The sequence below is a fragment of the Hyalella azteca genome, unplaced genomic scaffold (genome assembly GCF_000764305.2).
Source record: "Hyalella azteca isolate HAZT.00-mixed unplaced genomic scaffold, Hazt_2.0.2 contig9938, whole genome shotgun sequence".
NCBI classification, from domain to species: domain Eukaryota; kingdom Metazoa; phylum Arthropoda; class Malacostraca; order Amphipoda; family Hyalellidae; genus Hyalella; species Hyalella azteca.
This window is the reverse complement of record NW_025939994.1, coordinates 162,207-177,518: the sequence shown is the minus strand read 5'-3', so window position 1 is coordinate 177,518 and position 15,312 is coordinate 162,207. Positions and strand designations below refer to the sequence as shown.

The window sequence follows — 15,312 nt, the reverse complement described above, 5'->3', positions numbered from 1 at the left end:
AAATTTTAGGTAGTCTAGGTAGGAAAGAATTTAACCTGTCCTTTGCGTTCTTATAACTGCAACTCTGAGATGGCTGATGAAACAAGTCACAGCAACCACCGATAGAATTTTAGAACCATTAAATAAGAAGAAGGAAGCACATAATTCTATTATTTTATCTAAAGCGACCCTTTCAATAGCAGAATCTGCAAATGCAGGCATCCGTCAGGAAGTTACGGGGCAGCGCAAATGTACTCGGGAGTTCTGTTCTAACCGTTGAGGCAAGAGGTTCCTTGTGCTAAGCTCCCGTGACAGTAGCCGGCTTCGGCCGGCTGCTACGTCATCCTTTCTAGAACTATCTTTCTCGAACTTTGAAAATGCCGTACTGTCCCGCTCCGAGGCGTTGAGCCGGCGGATTTGGAGTGGGGCTTTCTGCCCTGGAGTGGGGCTGTCTGCCCTGGAGTGGTGCTCTCCGCCCCGGTGTGGTCTCCACTTTGGTGGCCCCGTTCTGCAACCCTTCAGCCATTGAGAAATCTTGAGTTATTTTTTTTCAATACACCCAATTTTGTACAAGAATACATAATTCAGTCAAGTTCCTTCAAGTCTTCAACTGTTCTGACATGGGGCCGCATTGAACCAGTCTTCAGAGGCTCCCATAAATTCCAATTAAAGAAAAAGAAATGTACTCGGAGCACGCATAGTATTTTCCATAAGCATATGAACACGAGAGTTGAATAAATGAATGCGTCCTGCGCTGCCGAAAAAATGTCTGCAGGAAATATTTCAACTTCAATAGATAAACTTACCTACATCAAGTGGAAATCCAGCGCAAACTTTTTTCCTTGAGATTACAATGAAAATCGGCTTCGTCGAGGTACAATTCATTCAAGATTCACTGGGTTAATATTTACAAAAACCTTGAAAGTTCCGGTGGAAACCTCACGTGGCATAGCACCGCCGTTGTCAAGCTCACCTCGCACGAAGAAGTTTATTCTTAAACTGGCGTTCAGTGAACTACTGAACTTCAGTCAGTCATCAGGGTGGGCAGAGTAGCAGACCGTGGCATGAGAGAAATACCAAAACGATTTTGTAAAAGGCCACAATTGAATAACTGAGTAATTAAATTTTTTTTTACTAACCATTCCGCTATCTGGGGTGGGGTTTTCAATATTTCCATTTACGTTAGGCACACTAAGGTCCCCCAGATTTGAATCAAATTTGATTACTGAAATCTCGTGACTTTTAATTAAGCCCCGTCCACACTGTGCTCAAACTTATCGTCAGTCTTGCATGTCATGTCAAAGTTTAACCGACAAGACGGAATACTGACGGGCGTCCATACTATTCAAACTTTCCTTCTGTCTGGTGTGCTCTCGCCAATGGAGGAGCTAGTGTTGCTCGCTGCAGTGATCGCAGTTTATAATAAAATAATAAATAATAGCGGTTTCAGCGTTTAGCAGGCCGTAGGCCTGTCGCCGATTCTTAACATCGCAGAACATTCACAGCATTTTGCGGTCTCGAACTCGCAACTCACTGTTCCAATTCTGCTGTGCTTAGCCGCCCGCCCTCCTTGCCGATTCTGACCAGAAACTGCCGCACAGATCAGGGATCGAACCCGCACCTCTCTGCGTCAATCCTGGTACTCTGAACTTTAACCACTGGGCCACCCTGCCCACAGTTTGTGCTACCAAAATTAGATTGAAGCGATGCAAATGTACGCGGTGGTCCAGTGGTTGGGGTGGCCCAGTGGTTGAGGGCAGGGTGGCCCAGTGGTTAAAGTTCAGAGTACCAAGATTGACGCACTAGAGAGGCGCGGGTTCGATCCCAGCTCTGTGCGCCAGTTTCTGGTCAGAATCGGCAAGGAGGCCGGGCGGTTAAGCACAGCAGAATTGTAGCAGTGAGTTGGGAGTTCGAGACCTCAAAATGCTGTGAATGTTCTGCGATGTTAAGAATCGGCGACAGGCCTACGGCCTAATAAACGCTGAAACCGCTATATTATTATAATGCCGCATAGGCCAGTGCTCTCTTGTTCTTGTCACTGTAGCTATTTGAATTTACCATAAACAAGGGAAACCCCGATATAATTCGATGATGAAAAAAATCGCGAGACCAGTGTCACTGTCGGATGTCTTGAGAAGACATTTTCGTGTGAAGCACTACAATGTCACAGCTCCCAACATCAATACGGACAAAGTTACAGATAGAGCAAAAGTTTGACCAATTAGTGACCGTGCACACAATCAAACTTATCGCCTGTCTTGCATGAACCCAAAGGTCTCGCCTGTCCGATTTTTCCAGATTTGTCAAACCTCAAACTCCGCCCACCCGTCATGCAAGACGTCAAACTTTGAGCGTCCATACACTCTGTCTTGGCGGTCAAACCTGGCATGACATGCAAGGCTGACGATAAATTTGAGGTAAATGATATACGATTATGTTTGAGAACACGTCAATACTTTTTTCACGTCTCATCTGTAACCCACAACCCCTCCTCCTTTTTCCTTCAACCGGCAAAATTAAGCAATCTCGGACCAAGAATGAGGAGGGATCCCTTCCTCAGAGGCCGAATATCTAACGCTAATCTAATGTTCAAATCCCATTTGCTGAACAATCGTCGTCACTGTTTTAGGGCATATTCCTGACTGCAATATTTTGGGGCTGTGGCAAAAGACCAGTTTCCGTCTTCCGAGTATACTTTACAATAATTCTTCCTTCTACTCTCTAATGAGTACTGTCTCATGCGTTTCAGCCTGGCTACAAAATTAACAGTATCTCCCACATCCCGCTGATCCCTGATATGAAAGTTTGTATGATTCCGATTACTGTGCGGCAATCATTGTAAAAGACGACGATGTAATCGGCTGCACCTCTATTAGGTATTTTATTAGAAATAAAACTTTTAACCTACGTCTACCGAGAAAGATTGTCGCTAAAATCTTTCTCAATCGTCTCGCTTGTCTAAGAAATGTGTATAAAGCATATTACTGTGGTACTCATAGTCGCTTTAATTTTGCCAACGAGTTGTAGCATAATATTATTATTTCGTAATCATTCTGCTTCTTGATATGCGTAAAAATTACGTGCTTCTTTTACCGCATCATGATAGTATCTGAAATAATTGCAGCTAGCCAGCTACCAACAGATAACAACGCCCGAAAGTGTTAAAATACTAGCGATTTTATGAGAAAATGGTAAACATTTCATATTGTGATAAAAAATTGTAAATAAAACATCAATTGTATCAACTTGTGTGCGAGTCTATAATGCTCTCAGTTTTAAACTCGTGAAATCTCCACAGAATTTATCAGCAGCGATCGTTAAATCGCAATCTAGTTCTTTGTAACTTCCAAGAGTTGTACCGCAAGTGGAACTTCAACAGCAAAAGCTCTTCGCAACGAATATTGTGCTGTTTGGATTTTAAATTTAATTTACTAGGTGCAAATTAGCAAGAGCCTTTCATAATGGGGCGTCCGCGTAATATGAAAAAAAAGGTAATCGATACTTAGTTATTCTATTGAACATTTATCTTGAAACTTGAACGTTGGTAGTGGCACTGACAGTCTTGACTAGGCTACAATCAATGTGTAAAACAAGAGTAAACTAGATAGAAGTCATAGAACTATTTGAAGGAAGAACAGCTTTGGAACAACTAAAATCAATGCTATCTAACTTGTCATGACACTGATAGTTCTTATGTCATTCAGTCAGTGGCCTCTGGCAAATATGATTTACCTATTTTATGGATGAAAGTGAAGGGCCTTCACTTTCATCCATAAAATAAATAAAATACTTAAAAAAACTTTTAAAAAACACGTTTTTCTTGTGGACTAAAAAGTAGAAAATAAATTATGGTTCGCCCCCAAAAAAACGTGTGTCGGGCAGATTTACCTATGATAAAAGCGAAAAGCACACAACACTTAAATTTTGTAAATTTGATGGTGAACGTACAGCCCGACCCACGTTTTTTTTTTGGGCGAACCATAATTTATTTTCTACTTTTTAGTCCACAAGAAAAACGTGTTTTTTTNAAATATAATTCAGTATTACTTATGTAAAATTGAAAATTGACTGGACAACAAATTGATCTCAAATTTAGATTGTAAATCCTCATCTAATAAGGATAGTAATAGTAGGTATAGGGTATAAGGTCAACTAGCTATGTGATACCTGTCTCTTATACACATCTAGATGTGTATAAGAGACAGCCATGGCATTTACTCAAGATTTAAACAAATTTCTTAAGTATGATAATGCTGGTATCCAGGATACTTTACTGGTCTACTTATAGGACTCAAAAATGAACTTGAGGGAGAGTCTAAAAAACTCTCTGCTTTGCCACTATGATTAGTGACGGAATATAGGGATTTGGTAGGTTTCCATTCTAAAGGCTTTTTAATAAATATGGCAACATTTTGTGACGTTTCATTGTTGCTGACGCGTAGTGAAGTGTTTTGAGATTCATGTGAAGGCAACAGAACTTACGTAACGCATACGGTTTTTTTTATAGTTTTTCATTTCTCGATGCGTCCTTAATGTGTCGGAATATACCGCGTTTACCCTATATATACTTTACTCGATTAAGCTAATTTAGGTCTCTAATTGCAAGTTTCTATGATTGTATCTGAAATTGTTAGGCAAAAATAGCCTGCATGCCGAATTTCAGATCTCTAGAGCAATCAGAAGTGGGCTAATTTTTGTTGTCAATTTTAACAACAAACAAACAAACGCGAAGCTAAGCTAAGAAAAACGTTTTAATAAATCATGTCTGCCAAAGGCCACTGACTGAATGACATAAGAACTATCAGATCAACTATCGTAAGAACAATTATGAAAAAATCAACCATAAAATGACCATATTAAGCTATGGTTTTCAAAAATTCTGCCCCAAAATAGCCCAAATCCAGATTTGGGCTATTTTTGAGCCAATCTGGATTTGGGCTATTTTGGGGCAGAATTTTTAAAAACCATTGCTTAATATGGTCATTTTATGGTTGATTTTTTCATAATTGTTGAAACAAATATATTCTTTCTTTATAATATTACATGTTAAATTAGGCTAGTGGTCAATTTGGAACATGTTAAAGGCTAAAACTAAAAAAGGTCCATTTCTCGGTTAATTTTTGAAACTTGTAGATAGAAATGCACAGTTTTTTGCAAATTTTCATGGTAAAATTAGGGAAGGACATGTAGCCTAGGCTAATTAGGGTAAACGCGGTATATTCCGACATCATGGGTAATTCCGACACCTCTCTAGTTTTTCCTTTATATCAAGCTTTCTTTTAGTTCCATGCGTTCGCTGTTCGTTGATGGTTGAAATAGTGACATCATACATTTGCGCGTCAAACTACTGCCAAAACACTAGGTTTGGGCCATCTAGCAGAAAAATGTTGAGATCCAAAGAGAGATGGTGCATAGGGTAAATGCGGTATATTCCGACACATTAAGGACCCATCGAGAAATGAAAAACTATAAAAAAAACGTATGTGTTACGTAAGTTCTTTTGCCTTCATATGACTCTCAAAACACTTCACTACGCGTCAGCAACAATGAAACGTCACAAAATGTTGCCATATTTATTAAAAAGCCTTAAGAATGGAAACCTACCAAATCCCTATATTCCGTCACTTTGTGTGGCAACATCCGACACGTGTTGAGTCGTATTGCGTCAGCGCTTCAAATTTAACTGATACGTATTGCCGACATCCACTAAGACCTAGTGTTTTTGCAGTATTTCGACACGCAAATGTATGACGTCACCATTTCAACCATCAATGAACGCATGGAACTAAAACAAAGCTTAATACCGTATAAAGGAAAAGCTGGAGAGGTGACGGAATTACCTACGATGTCGGAATATACCGCATTTACCCTACCACCCAATGAGATAATCGAAAAATGTGTCAAAGTTGACAGTTGACCTTGCTCAACCAAATAGTGATAAACTGTTTGTGTAGAAAGAATATTATGGTTTGAAATTTTTAAATACGTCTGTGAATATATTGTGAATCCTTTAAGTATACTTGTATTGGCTGATTTCAAGTGGTTAATAAATTAATAGATGATTAAGTTGAGAAACAGATTTAGACACATGAAAACTAATTCCAACACAACTCGAATTGGACACACACAGCTCGTTCCAAGCTGTGTGCAAAAATTAAAATTTTCTTAATTAAAAGCTTAATAACTGTTGATTAAAAGCCTAATTAAGTAGTGCTCAATATTCAATAGTGTTCTAATTTAAAGCCGTGTCATATTCCAATACAGCTCACAGTTATCACGCACAGCAGTGCAACTTTTGAAGGTTTAAATGCAATGCCTCTTCATATGTCACACAGCAATCGGAATTCAAACACATGGATGTTGGAATTACGTATTAGTACAATTTGAAGCGCAGTCAGAATACGTCTCACCACGTCCAAATATAGTCACACATAGTGTTGGAATATAGGGATTTGGTAGGTTTGCATTCTAAAGGCTTTTAAATAAAAATGGCAACATTTTGTGACGTTTCATCGTTGCTGGCGCATAGTACGGTGTTTTGAGAGTCACGTGAAGCAAACAGAACTTGAGTAACGCATACGGTTATTTTTTTATAGTTTTTCATTTCTCGATGTGTCCTCAATGTGTCGGTGTGTCCTCGATGTGTCCTCCTAAGCAAATTAGGGTAAACGCACCATATTCCGACACTGTGGTTGATTCCAACACCCCTCAACTTTTTTCTTTATATTAAGCTTGGTTTTAGTTCCACACATGTGTAGATGGTTGAAATAGTGACGTCATACTATTGTGCCTTGTGCGCAAGATTTCCGCAAAACAGTAGGTCTAGCGGATAATGTCAAGATCTGCAGAGCAAAAGTCCAAGTCAGCTAGTGAGAAGCTGAGAACCTTGAAACACCTATGAAAGTTGATAGTTGACCTTGCTAGGCTTGCTTTACTAAATAGTGATAAACTGCTTGTGTAGAAATAATATTATGGTTTGAGACTCGTAAACAAGTCTGTGAATATATTAGAAGTCTTAGCTTGGTCTTAGTTCCACAGATGCATAGATGGTTGAAATAGTGACGTCATACTATTGTGTGCAAGATTTCCGCAAAACAGTAGGTCTAGCGGATAATGTCAAGATCTGCTGAGCAAAAGTCCAAGTCGGCTAGTGAGAAGCTGAGAACCTCAGTTAAAGTTTAAGTATACTTGTATTTGCGTATTTTAAGTGGTTAATAAATTAATAGATGATTGATTTAAGAGACAGTTTTAGACACATACCGTAAAATGGGGTAACTTAGACCACTTTTTTTTTATAAACAATGCCATTTTTTTACTAGCTAAATTAAACTTGAATTGAAACATGCAAAATACAGGTCTATACTCTAGCTTCACTCACCATAAATTGCTGGCTCCTGCCTCTCATAGTCTTTATGTTAACTTCCAAGCCGGTCTATGTTACCCCGTCAGGGCTGACATTAGGTGGTCTAAGTTACCCCATTTGGGGGCGGCGCCCCCCATTTGCAAACTATGACACTTTCTTAAAATTTGTCATTTGCATATGTAACTAGAAGAGTTCTACTACAATGCATCAAAACCTGGAGTTATTTAACTAAAAAATAAAAAAATTGGAGGGTGTACTCTGACAGGCTTTAAATAATAGCTTTTTTTTGTGGGTCACATTTTTAATTTTTTAACCTATTAGATATGCAAACTTTTCAAATCTTTCTATTGTGTTATGTAGCCTCAGTATTAGGCCTTTAATGCCCATTGACAAAAATTTTCTATGTCAAATAGTTTTTGAGTTGTGGGGGTTTTTGTTAAAAAAACAAAAAGTGGTCTAAGTTACCCCGCCGGTCTAAGTTACCCCATTTTACGGTATAAACTAATTTCAACACAGGGTTTCGGAATTACAATTTTGAAGTGCTGTCGGAATTAGTCTCGCAAGATGCCGCATTTAGTCACTCACAGTGTTGGAATTCAGCGATTTTGTAGATTTGAATTATAAAGGCTTTATATGAACAGTTTGTGACGTTTCATCATTGCTGACGCATAGTGTGGTGTTTTGAGAGTGACATAAACCAATCAGAACTTGCGCATACGGTGATCTATTTTTAGCCATTTATTTCTTGCTATGTCCTTAAGGTGTTGGAATATGCTTTGTTTACCCTAACTGTGACTTGCACTTGCTGACAATTTGACCCTGCAATTTTTTAAATTTAAAGTTACCTTAGTTGCCTATGAAATTATAGTTTATACCAGTACTGTGTTTCTTTCAACATTTTGTGAGTGTGACACTCCAAATTTCTAAGCATTGTTTTCTCATTCATGGTTGGCTCCAGCCCAATCTTCCAGTTTGGCCATTAACCAACCGCAACTATGACCATGAGTTTTAATTCAAAATTTTTAACTTTATGATCTTGACATTTAAAATAGACAATTCAATGGTATCCTTCTTTCTTTGTCTTAATGGTTTATATGACAAATTTGTCAAAACATCTCCAATCATATCAATCTGTGTTAACTTGTTAGCAAAATTGGTAACTAATAGATTACAATGTCCAATTCGCTGCAATTAAGTTGAAGATAGCCAGCAACAACTCAACAATGCAAAAGTCTCCTAACTGCTGATGCAGGTCCAGAATTTTTATGCCAAATTGAAATTATTTAGGTTCTTGAGAAATTTTACTGGTGCAATTTTCCCTTGAATCAAATGCATTTATTCTTCCATTCACTGTCATCTTTTCTTCTGGGAGATGGAACTAAGTGTTGATTGTTTCTTGTGTAACTAAATGCAAGCATTGCGTCTATGAATATAATTTCATGCAAGTGGGAATTATTTTCCCATTTATTTTATTACCTATATATGTTATTGTTCAACTAAAAATACTTTGTTTCAATAGGGAGAAGCTGGAGAGGCAGCAAGATTCATCTCCAGGTCTCGAGCTGTGCGGAAGCTCCAGCTTGGGCTCCAAGCCTTCAATAGAGTGTGCATCATCAAAGGCATTTTCCCCATAGAGCCCAAGAACAGAATCAAAGCCCAAAAGGGCGATTCAAAGTACAGACCTTTGTACCTCAAGAAGGACATTAAATTTCTCATGCATGATCCTCTTATTTGGACCATCAGACAGGAAGAAGTGAGTTTACTTGTAATAATTGTATGCATTCACTTAATTTTAACCACCTTTCTACTATCACTACCTATAGTATTAGGTTTGTCCAAGATTATTGTTGATGTGTGAAGCTTCATGCTTTTACTTGTCCTTTTACCATGTAAGTGACCAATTTTTGCTGTAGAAAGAACTAAATATATCAATTATTTTTAGTTTTTAGTAGATACCTAATCAAATTGTGGTAGGTAGTAGTCACTCCTCTTTTTTAAACTTGAGTATCCTTATATAAATGTAAAAGATAATAATTAACTTGAATGTTGATAATCTCTGATGGTTTTTATTTCTAAGGTGCATCACGTTATGGAAAAATATCATCAAACTTTTCACTTAATCTCATTCTAATGCTCCATCACCAAACTATAATGAGCAATTGTACTTCTAGGCCCTGAGGAAGAAGCTGGCAAAGGCGCGACACTTGCGAGACGGATACAAGGAGCAGCTTGTGAAAAGAAACAAACCAATTTATCGCCTGGAACAAAATGTTCTTGAGAGATATCCTACATTTGTTGATGCTGTCAAAGACCTGGGCGATCCTCTGACAATGATCTTCCTTTTCTGTAACATAGAAGTTCGTCCTCCTATTTATGAACGTAAGTGATATAAAGAAATTATTGTTTGAAACTGTATCTCTGTCGTGGCAAATAAATGGTTGCTTTTTATTGAGCCTTCGTGGTACGAGAACTATGAGCATTATTCACATAACTAAATTTCTGTCAATCAGCAGTAAAAAATAGTTTCGAATGAGTTCGGTATTTAAACCTGCATTCTTCCTGATTCTCCACAAAATGCCATTACTTTCGATCTCTTTCTCCGGGTATCTTTGAATCAAACTTTTTTCTTTGATATGTAATCTGATGTTTGTCAGTCTGTGCCTACTTTTGTATACGTCTGAAACGGTCAACTTCTTGCAGATCACGTGTCCCGTTGCCAGAGGCTCAAGATAGAGTTCTTAACATACGTTATAGAGGCGTCTTGCCTCACAAAGGCATTCATCACAACTAAAGGATATTATTATGAGGTGGAAATAATGGGGCACAACATCGTATGGACCGCGCCACACAACTGCGTCACGGAGGTCAGCTCTTCTGGTGGATTCATTTTTACGACACCTCCCTTTAACTTTACTTCTTGTTTCTGTCTGCTACAAATATTCTAATCAATATTTAACACACTTCTACCTCTCCAATCAATCTGAAATTTTTCACACTTGCGTAAAGTTAGAGACAATGCATGAATCAATTGACAGAATAAATAATTTTACAAATGTTAAAAAATTTTAAATATCAAGACAAATTTTAAAAATTTTAATTAAAAATAATTTTAAATTTTTAATAAATAACAAATTTTACTTTATTTTAATAAAATAAAGTAAGAAATTCATTGTACACATGTAACATAGGAGACACTGGCCTCTTTAAAAGTGTTGTCTTTGAAAAGTAATTTTTAAGTGCATATAATTACATATGTGCTGTGTTTGGAGGATAGCCTTTTCAATGTCAAAATAAATATTTTGCGCTTTATGTTGAAATATTTTGTGCAATTGTTGTTTCATAAGGTTTTGAAGCCCTTTCTAAACTTGGTAGAGCTTTTACAAATATTCCCATGAACGTAATCTAGCATTAATCTTTTTGGTGACTACAACGCTACCTGATTTGGCCTCCTGTCACCGAAGCACAGATATATTTCTTTCATCTTTTGGAAGAGGTAAAAGATCTTATAACATGAGTGGTTGTAACGATGATTCTTGTCCCAGGTTCCTCCCAATGCCGACATGAAGATCATGCGTCACTTCCTGGAGTTCTACATCGCCATGTTAGGCTTTGTCAATTTCCGCCTCCTGGGCAAAGTGGACTTGCGCTATCCCCTGAAACCTAAAGTCATGCCCCGGCTCAAAGGTGAGTACTGTGCGCTACTTATTACCCTGCTTTCTGTGAATCTTTGTGACAGTGCGGTCAAGTTCCACATGAAGTGCATCGTGATCTACATTATTGTATTTATGTTGAAGTTTGCATTTTTTTGTGATGCTTGCACTGCATATACAATCTTTCAAACAACCACAAAACTTCAATAGTTTCTGTGATATTCAAACTTCGATATTTTCAATCAGATTTAGACTTGAATTTACAAGTAGGCCTCTTCGTACCATTTCTTTTCTGATAGTTTGCATTTTTACAATTAATATCCTTTAAATTGTCTTCAGGTGCTGAAAAGAAAGACTTGGATAATTTAAAGAACTTGATGGCTTCACTGAACTACCCATTGGAAAAGACCACTGAAGAAAGTGAAGAAAATCTCGATGACAACGAGACCACTTCCAAGCTCATCAAGGTAATTAATGTCATTGTTGTTATTTATAATAGCTGTAGCGGCCTGGTCATTTGAGTTGCGTTCTTACCACCGTGTTGTCTAAATTTTTTGTTAATACTCTACTATAAACACATTTACATTCAACTGTGATTTCACGGATTCAGTTGTTAAGGTTTGCTAATAAAAAATTGTAATTGTGGGTTCTCGTTCGTTGCTAAACAACACTTTTGTGGGAATTTTACCCAATTTTTACTGACTCAGATTTTTCTGAATTTATTAGAATGGAAATTATAGAAAAGTCCAGCATGAGTAAATAGTGAAATTGATTTACGAAATCATTAGCCATTTTATAATATTTAATCTTGAAAAATTGGTTTTATTATGCAACAAAGTTCTGCTTGGAACTCGAGCGCACTCACGCTTCTTTCCGTATTCCAGGGAAGCTCTGAAAAGACACAAAAGGTGTATGCCGAGCGGATGCAAGCCGAGGCTCGACGCAAGCTGTTCAGCGGCCTCAAGTTCTTCCTGAACCCCGAGTGCAACAGGGAGTCGCTTACGCTCGTGATCCGGTCGTGCGGTGGTGAGGTTAGTTAATTAAAACTCGTTAATGTACGGTGAAACGTATATATAATAATTATTTGTCCCATGCCTCACTGGAGTCCTGTGGTGCGATGAAGTCCCTGAATTACTTGTGTGGTTATGTCAATTTAGATAGAACGGCTGTCATGTTAAGTATATATATTCTAGTATCAATTATTTTTTGTTCTTCAAAATGTAATATCAAGCTGTGTTTTTCTCAAGACTACTGCAATTTATAAATTTCAATGATCTACGCAAAATATGAGGAAATATTTTCTGTATAACCACATTATCTACCTGTGTATAACCACATTATCTACCTATTGCAAATGCTTTTCATTGCACAGGTGTCGTGGCCAAGCACCGTGTTTCCATGCTCAACGTACAAGGAGGACGACCAATGCATCACTCACCAGATCGTCGATAGACCAAATTTTGATAAGAAATATCTTACGAGGTTAGCTATTTTATCAATTATTATTTAACTAATCAACAATTGTTTATCCTCTTCGACTTTTCGGGCCCGAAATTGTTATAAACATGAATATGGCTTTACGAGTTTTTGTAGCATTAATTTTAATTCATCTACAGGCGGCAAATTGTCTCATGAGTACAAATCATTTTTATTCCTGCTTAGTGAAAGTGTTACGTTTCCTTGTAGGGTTAGTACAACTTTGTCAATTGTTTTTAAGAATTTATCCTATGAATTGTTCTGTTCTGCCGCTTTATCTGTTGATTTGATCAATGATTTAGTGAAAACTTTTTTTATTGAATCCAGAAGTGCTATAATAATGCCATTGGTCAGGTTCTACGTACAGCCTCAGTGGGTGTATGACTGCCTGAACGCTGTCACGCTGAAGCCGTGCCAGCCCTACCTGCCGGGCTGCCCTCTGCCCCCGCACATCTGTCCCTTCCTGAAGGTGGGTCATGTGATCACAAGCTACAACGGATATTTATTCAAGCAAGACTACAAAGCAGACATCAAATGGAGCTTGAGATTCATTTTTTGCCATCGATGGCTCTTGAGAAAAACGAAGCGATAGCATATTTTACTATCATGTGCTCAACCTCTATCTGGCTGCAGCTGTAAATATCTATTCAATTTGTGTAATTGAATAGATTCAATGATGTACAATTCACCCTACGTCAGGTCTAAAAATTAAGATAAAATAACGAGCTTTTGATTTCTCAGCTTTAAACTGAACGGGTCGGATTTTTAATTTAATTTCGGATTTTTATAGCATTAAGTTTCATTCGAGTGGATATCTTAATACGTACGAAAAACTGCATAGGTTTCTAATTTATGTCCTTGTTGCTTATTCTCTATGTAAATGTAGTTTAAGGTACGTATACACGGGGGCGATTAGTTGCATCTACTACGCAGTTGTGCACGCTTAGACGGCCGGGCCGCTACTGAGCGCAATAGATTGCTTCAAAACAACCCGAGTTGCTCTGCCTGCAATGAACCAGCTATTTGCCTCTGAACCGTCAAGCATCACAAATTTTAGTTGCGTCGCCTTGTAGACGCAACTAATCGCCCCGTGTATCGCCCACCTTACCTTTCGAGTGTCTGTTTGAAACCTCACTTGGTAACATGGATACCGTTGTTAAATTTTATCTACTTCTCTGAGAGGCTCAAGTTGTCCCAATTAATTTTGAGCCCAAACGCTGGCATCGTATCTATGCCATCATTCTTTTTAATAAGGGCGTTGTTCCTTAAAAGTTTTCTTTTCAAACTTATCAATACGAGGATTTAATTTATATTTTATCGATAACGGAAGTTTAATCGAGATTTCTCAATAACACATGACAAAAGTTTGAGTATTATGAGAGGAAGAAATTATTTTGTTCACAGCATAGAAACGAATAAATTGATGGAGAGTTCATAGCAAATTAACGAATAAATTGAGGGAGATGTTTGCTGCCTCGATTGGTATTGAGAAAGGCCTTGTCGAGCGAGTCTATAATGCTTACTGTATGAAGACGTTCAAAAATGTGTCCTAAAAATTGAGAAATCTCAATTTCGATGATAATCTTTTAATGAAATAAGTAAATGAAGGATGAACGTCATATTCAGAAATTTTCATCATTGATTTCCAGAACTTTGAAGGGTGGTACATTCCTCCTGAAGAAGAAGATTTGCGCAAGCTGCTCGCCGCTTCACCCGAGGAAAAAGAAGCGCTGCTCAAGGAGATGGCCGCAGCCGAGCAGAAAAAACGTAAGTATTGTATACTTACCGTAGTTTGGTTGCATTCAGAACCTCATATAGTTTTGTAATTGAATTCTAAGTGCAAACATTCAGCATTAACTTTCTGATTCTTAGAAAGTTTTCATAAGTATTTTTGTTTAGTTTGTTATTCAGGCTGAGATAAATGAATTTTTTTCTTCAGTTGCCATGTTACGAGCTGTAAACGAGAAAAGTGATGACGAGAGCGGCAGCGAAGATGATGACGACGAAGATAAGTATGACGAAGATGAAAACGATGAGTCTGATGAAGAAAAAGACGAAGAGGTCGAGGAAGACGGCGACGATGCAGTGAATGAAGCCGACGCTTCCATGGAGGTGGACGATGGTGAGGGGAACAACAAAGAAGAGGAGAAGAAAGATGATGGAAAGGAAGAGGAGATTAAGGACGTTGTGCGGCGGGGTAAAGAGAGATTCTACAGCAAAAAGAAAGACGAGTCCAAAGAGGAGCGCACCGACACAAGGATGCGCACGCTGATGATTCACAAGAAGAATCGTAAGTTGTACCACAAACTCAAGACTAAGGAAACCAAGAGACTCCGTCGCAGCTCAATGCTTAAGGATCGCCGAGAGGCTCTTGAACTTCACAAGATTGGTAAAATATCAGACGAGCAGTTGGAAGGTCCTCCTAAAACAAAGATCAAGCAAACGTTCTCTGAACGTCGCGCTAAACTTTACCAAAGTCGCGTCCGTTCGGCCGTCAGGTTTGCCCGCTCTGCGGCCAACAAGAATCGCTTCAGAGGCGAGAAAAAAAAACCTGCTATCGCTGACACTCGAGATGAATAAACATGTCAGTAAATTGGCGTTTTCAACCTACCAGAATTTCTTGTAGCTCGATACGAATCTCGGCAATTTAAGCTCTTGTCAGAATGAATAATTTCAATTAGAACTCGTATTTTTGAAATGATGTTCATCACTTGTCTAAGCAGAGCGGAATAAAATGAGAGGCCTAATGGAAATTCATATCTACAAAAAAAGATTAATTAGGTTGTAGAAATTGATGGATATGCAATCAAATAACGGCCAAATGCCAGCAAAATAAATGGTCTG

At 38.1% G+C, this 15,312-nt stretch overlaps 1 protein-coding gene across 1 annotated transcript; it reads left to right on the top strand.

The window, feature by feature from the left end:
* The first annotated feature begins 3,308 nt into the window (after positions 1–3,308).
* Positions 3,309–15,061, top strand: LOC108676596 (pescadillo homolog). The gene is made up of 11 exons (XM_018164696.2): positions 3,309–3,470; positions 8,862–9,095; positions 9,514–9,721; positions 10,043–10,206; positions 10,885–11,026; positions 11,332–11,459; positions 11,877–12,023; positions 12,365–12,474; positions 12,823–12,937; positions 14,118–14,235; positions 14,408–15,061. The coding sequence occupies exons 1-11, from the start codon at positions 3,441–3,443 to the stop codon at positions 15,046–15,048; spliced, it is 2,037 nt and encodes a 678-aa protein (XP_018020185.1). The 5' UTR covers positions 3,309–3,440; the 3' UTR covers positions 15,049–15,061.
* Positions 15,062–15,312: the final 251 nt, after the last annotated feature.

Bases quoted from the DNA above. Each gene is read 5' to 3' on its own strand.
- LOC108676596 (XM_018164696.2), top strand. From the start codon at position 3,441: ATGGGGCGTCCGCGTAATATGAAAAAAAAG. The intron at 9,722-10,042 runs GTAAGTGATATA...AACTTCTTGCAG, and splicing joins TCGTCCTCCTATTTATGAAC to ATCACGTGTCCCGTTGCCAG. The intron at 11,460-11,876 runs GTAATTAATGTC...TCCGTATTCCAG, and splicing joins CCACTTCCAAGCTCATCAAG to GGAAGCTCTGAAAAGACACA.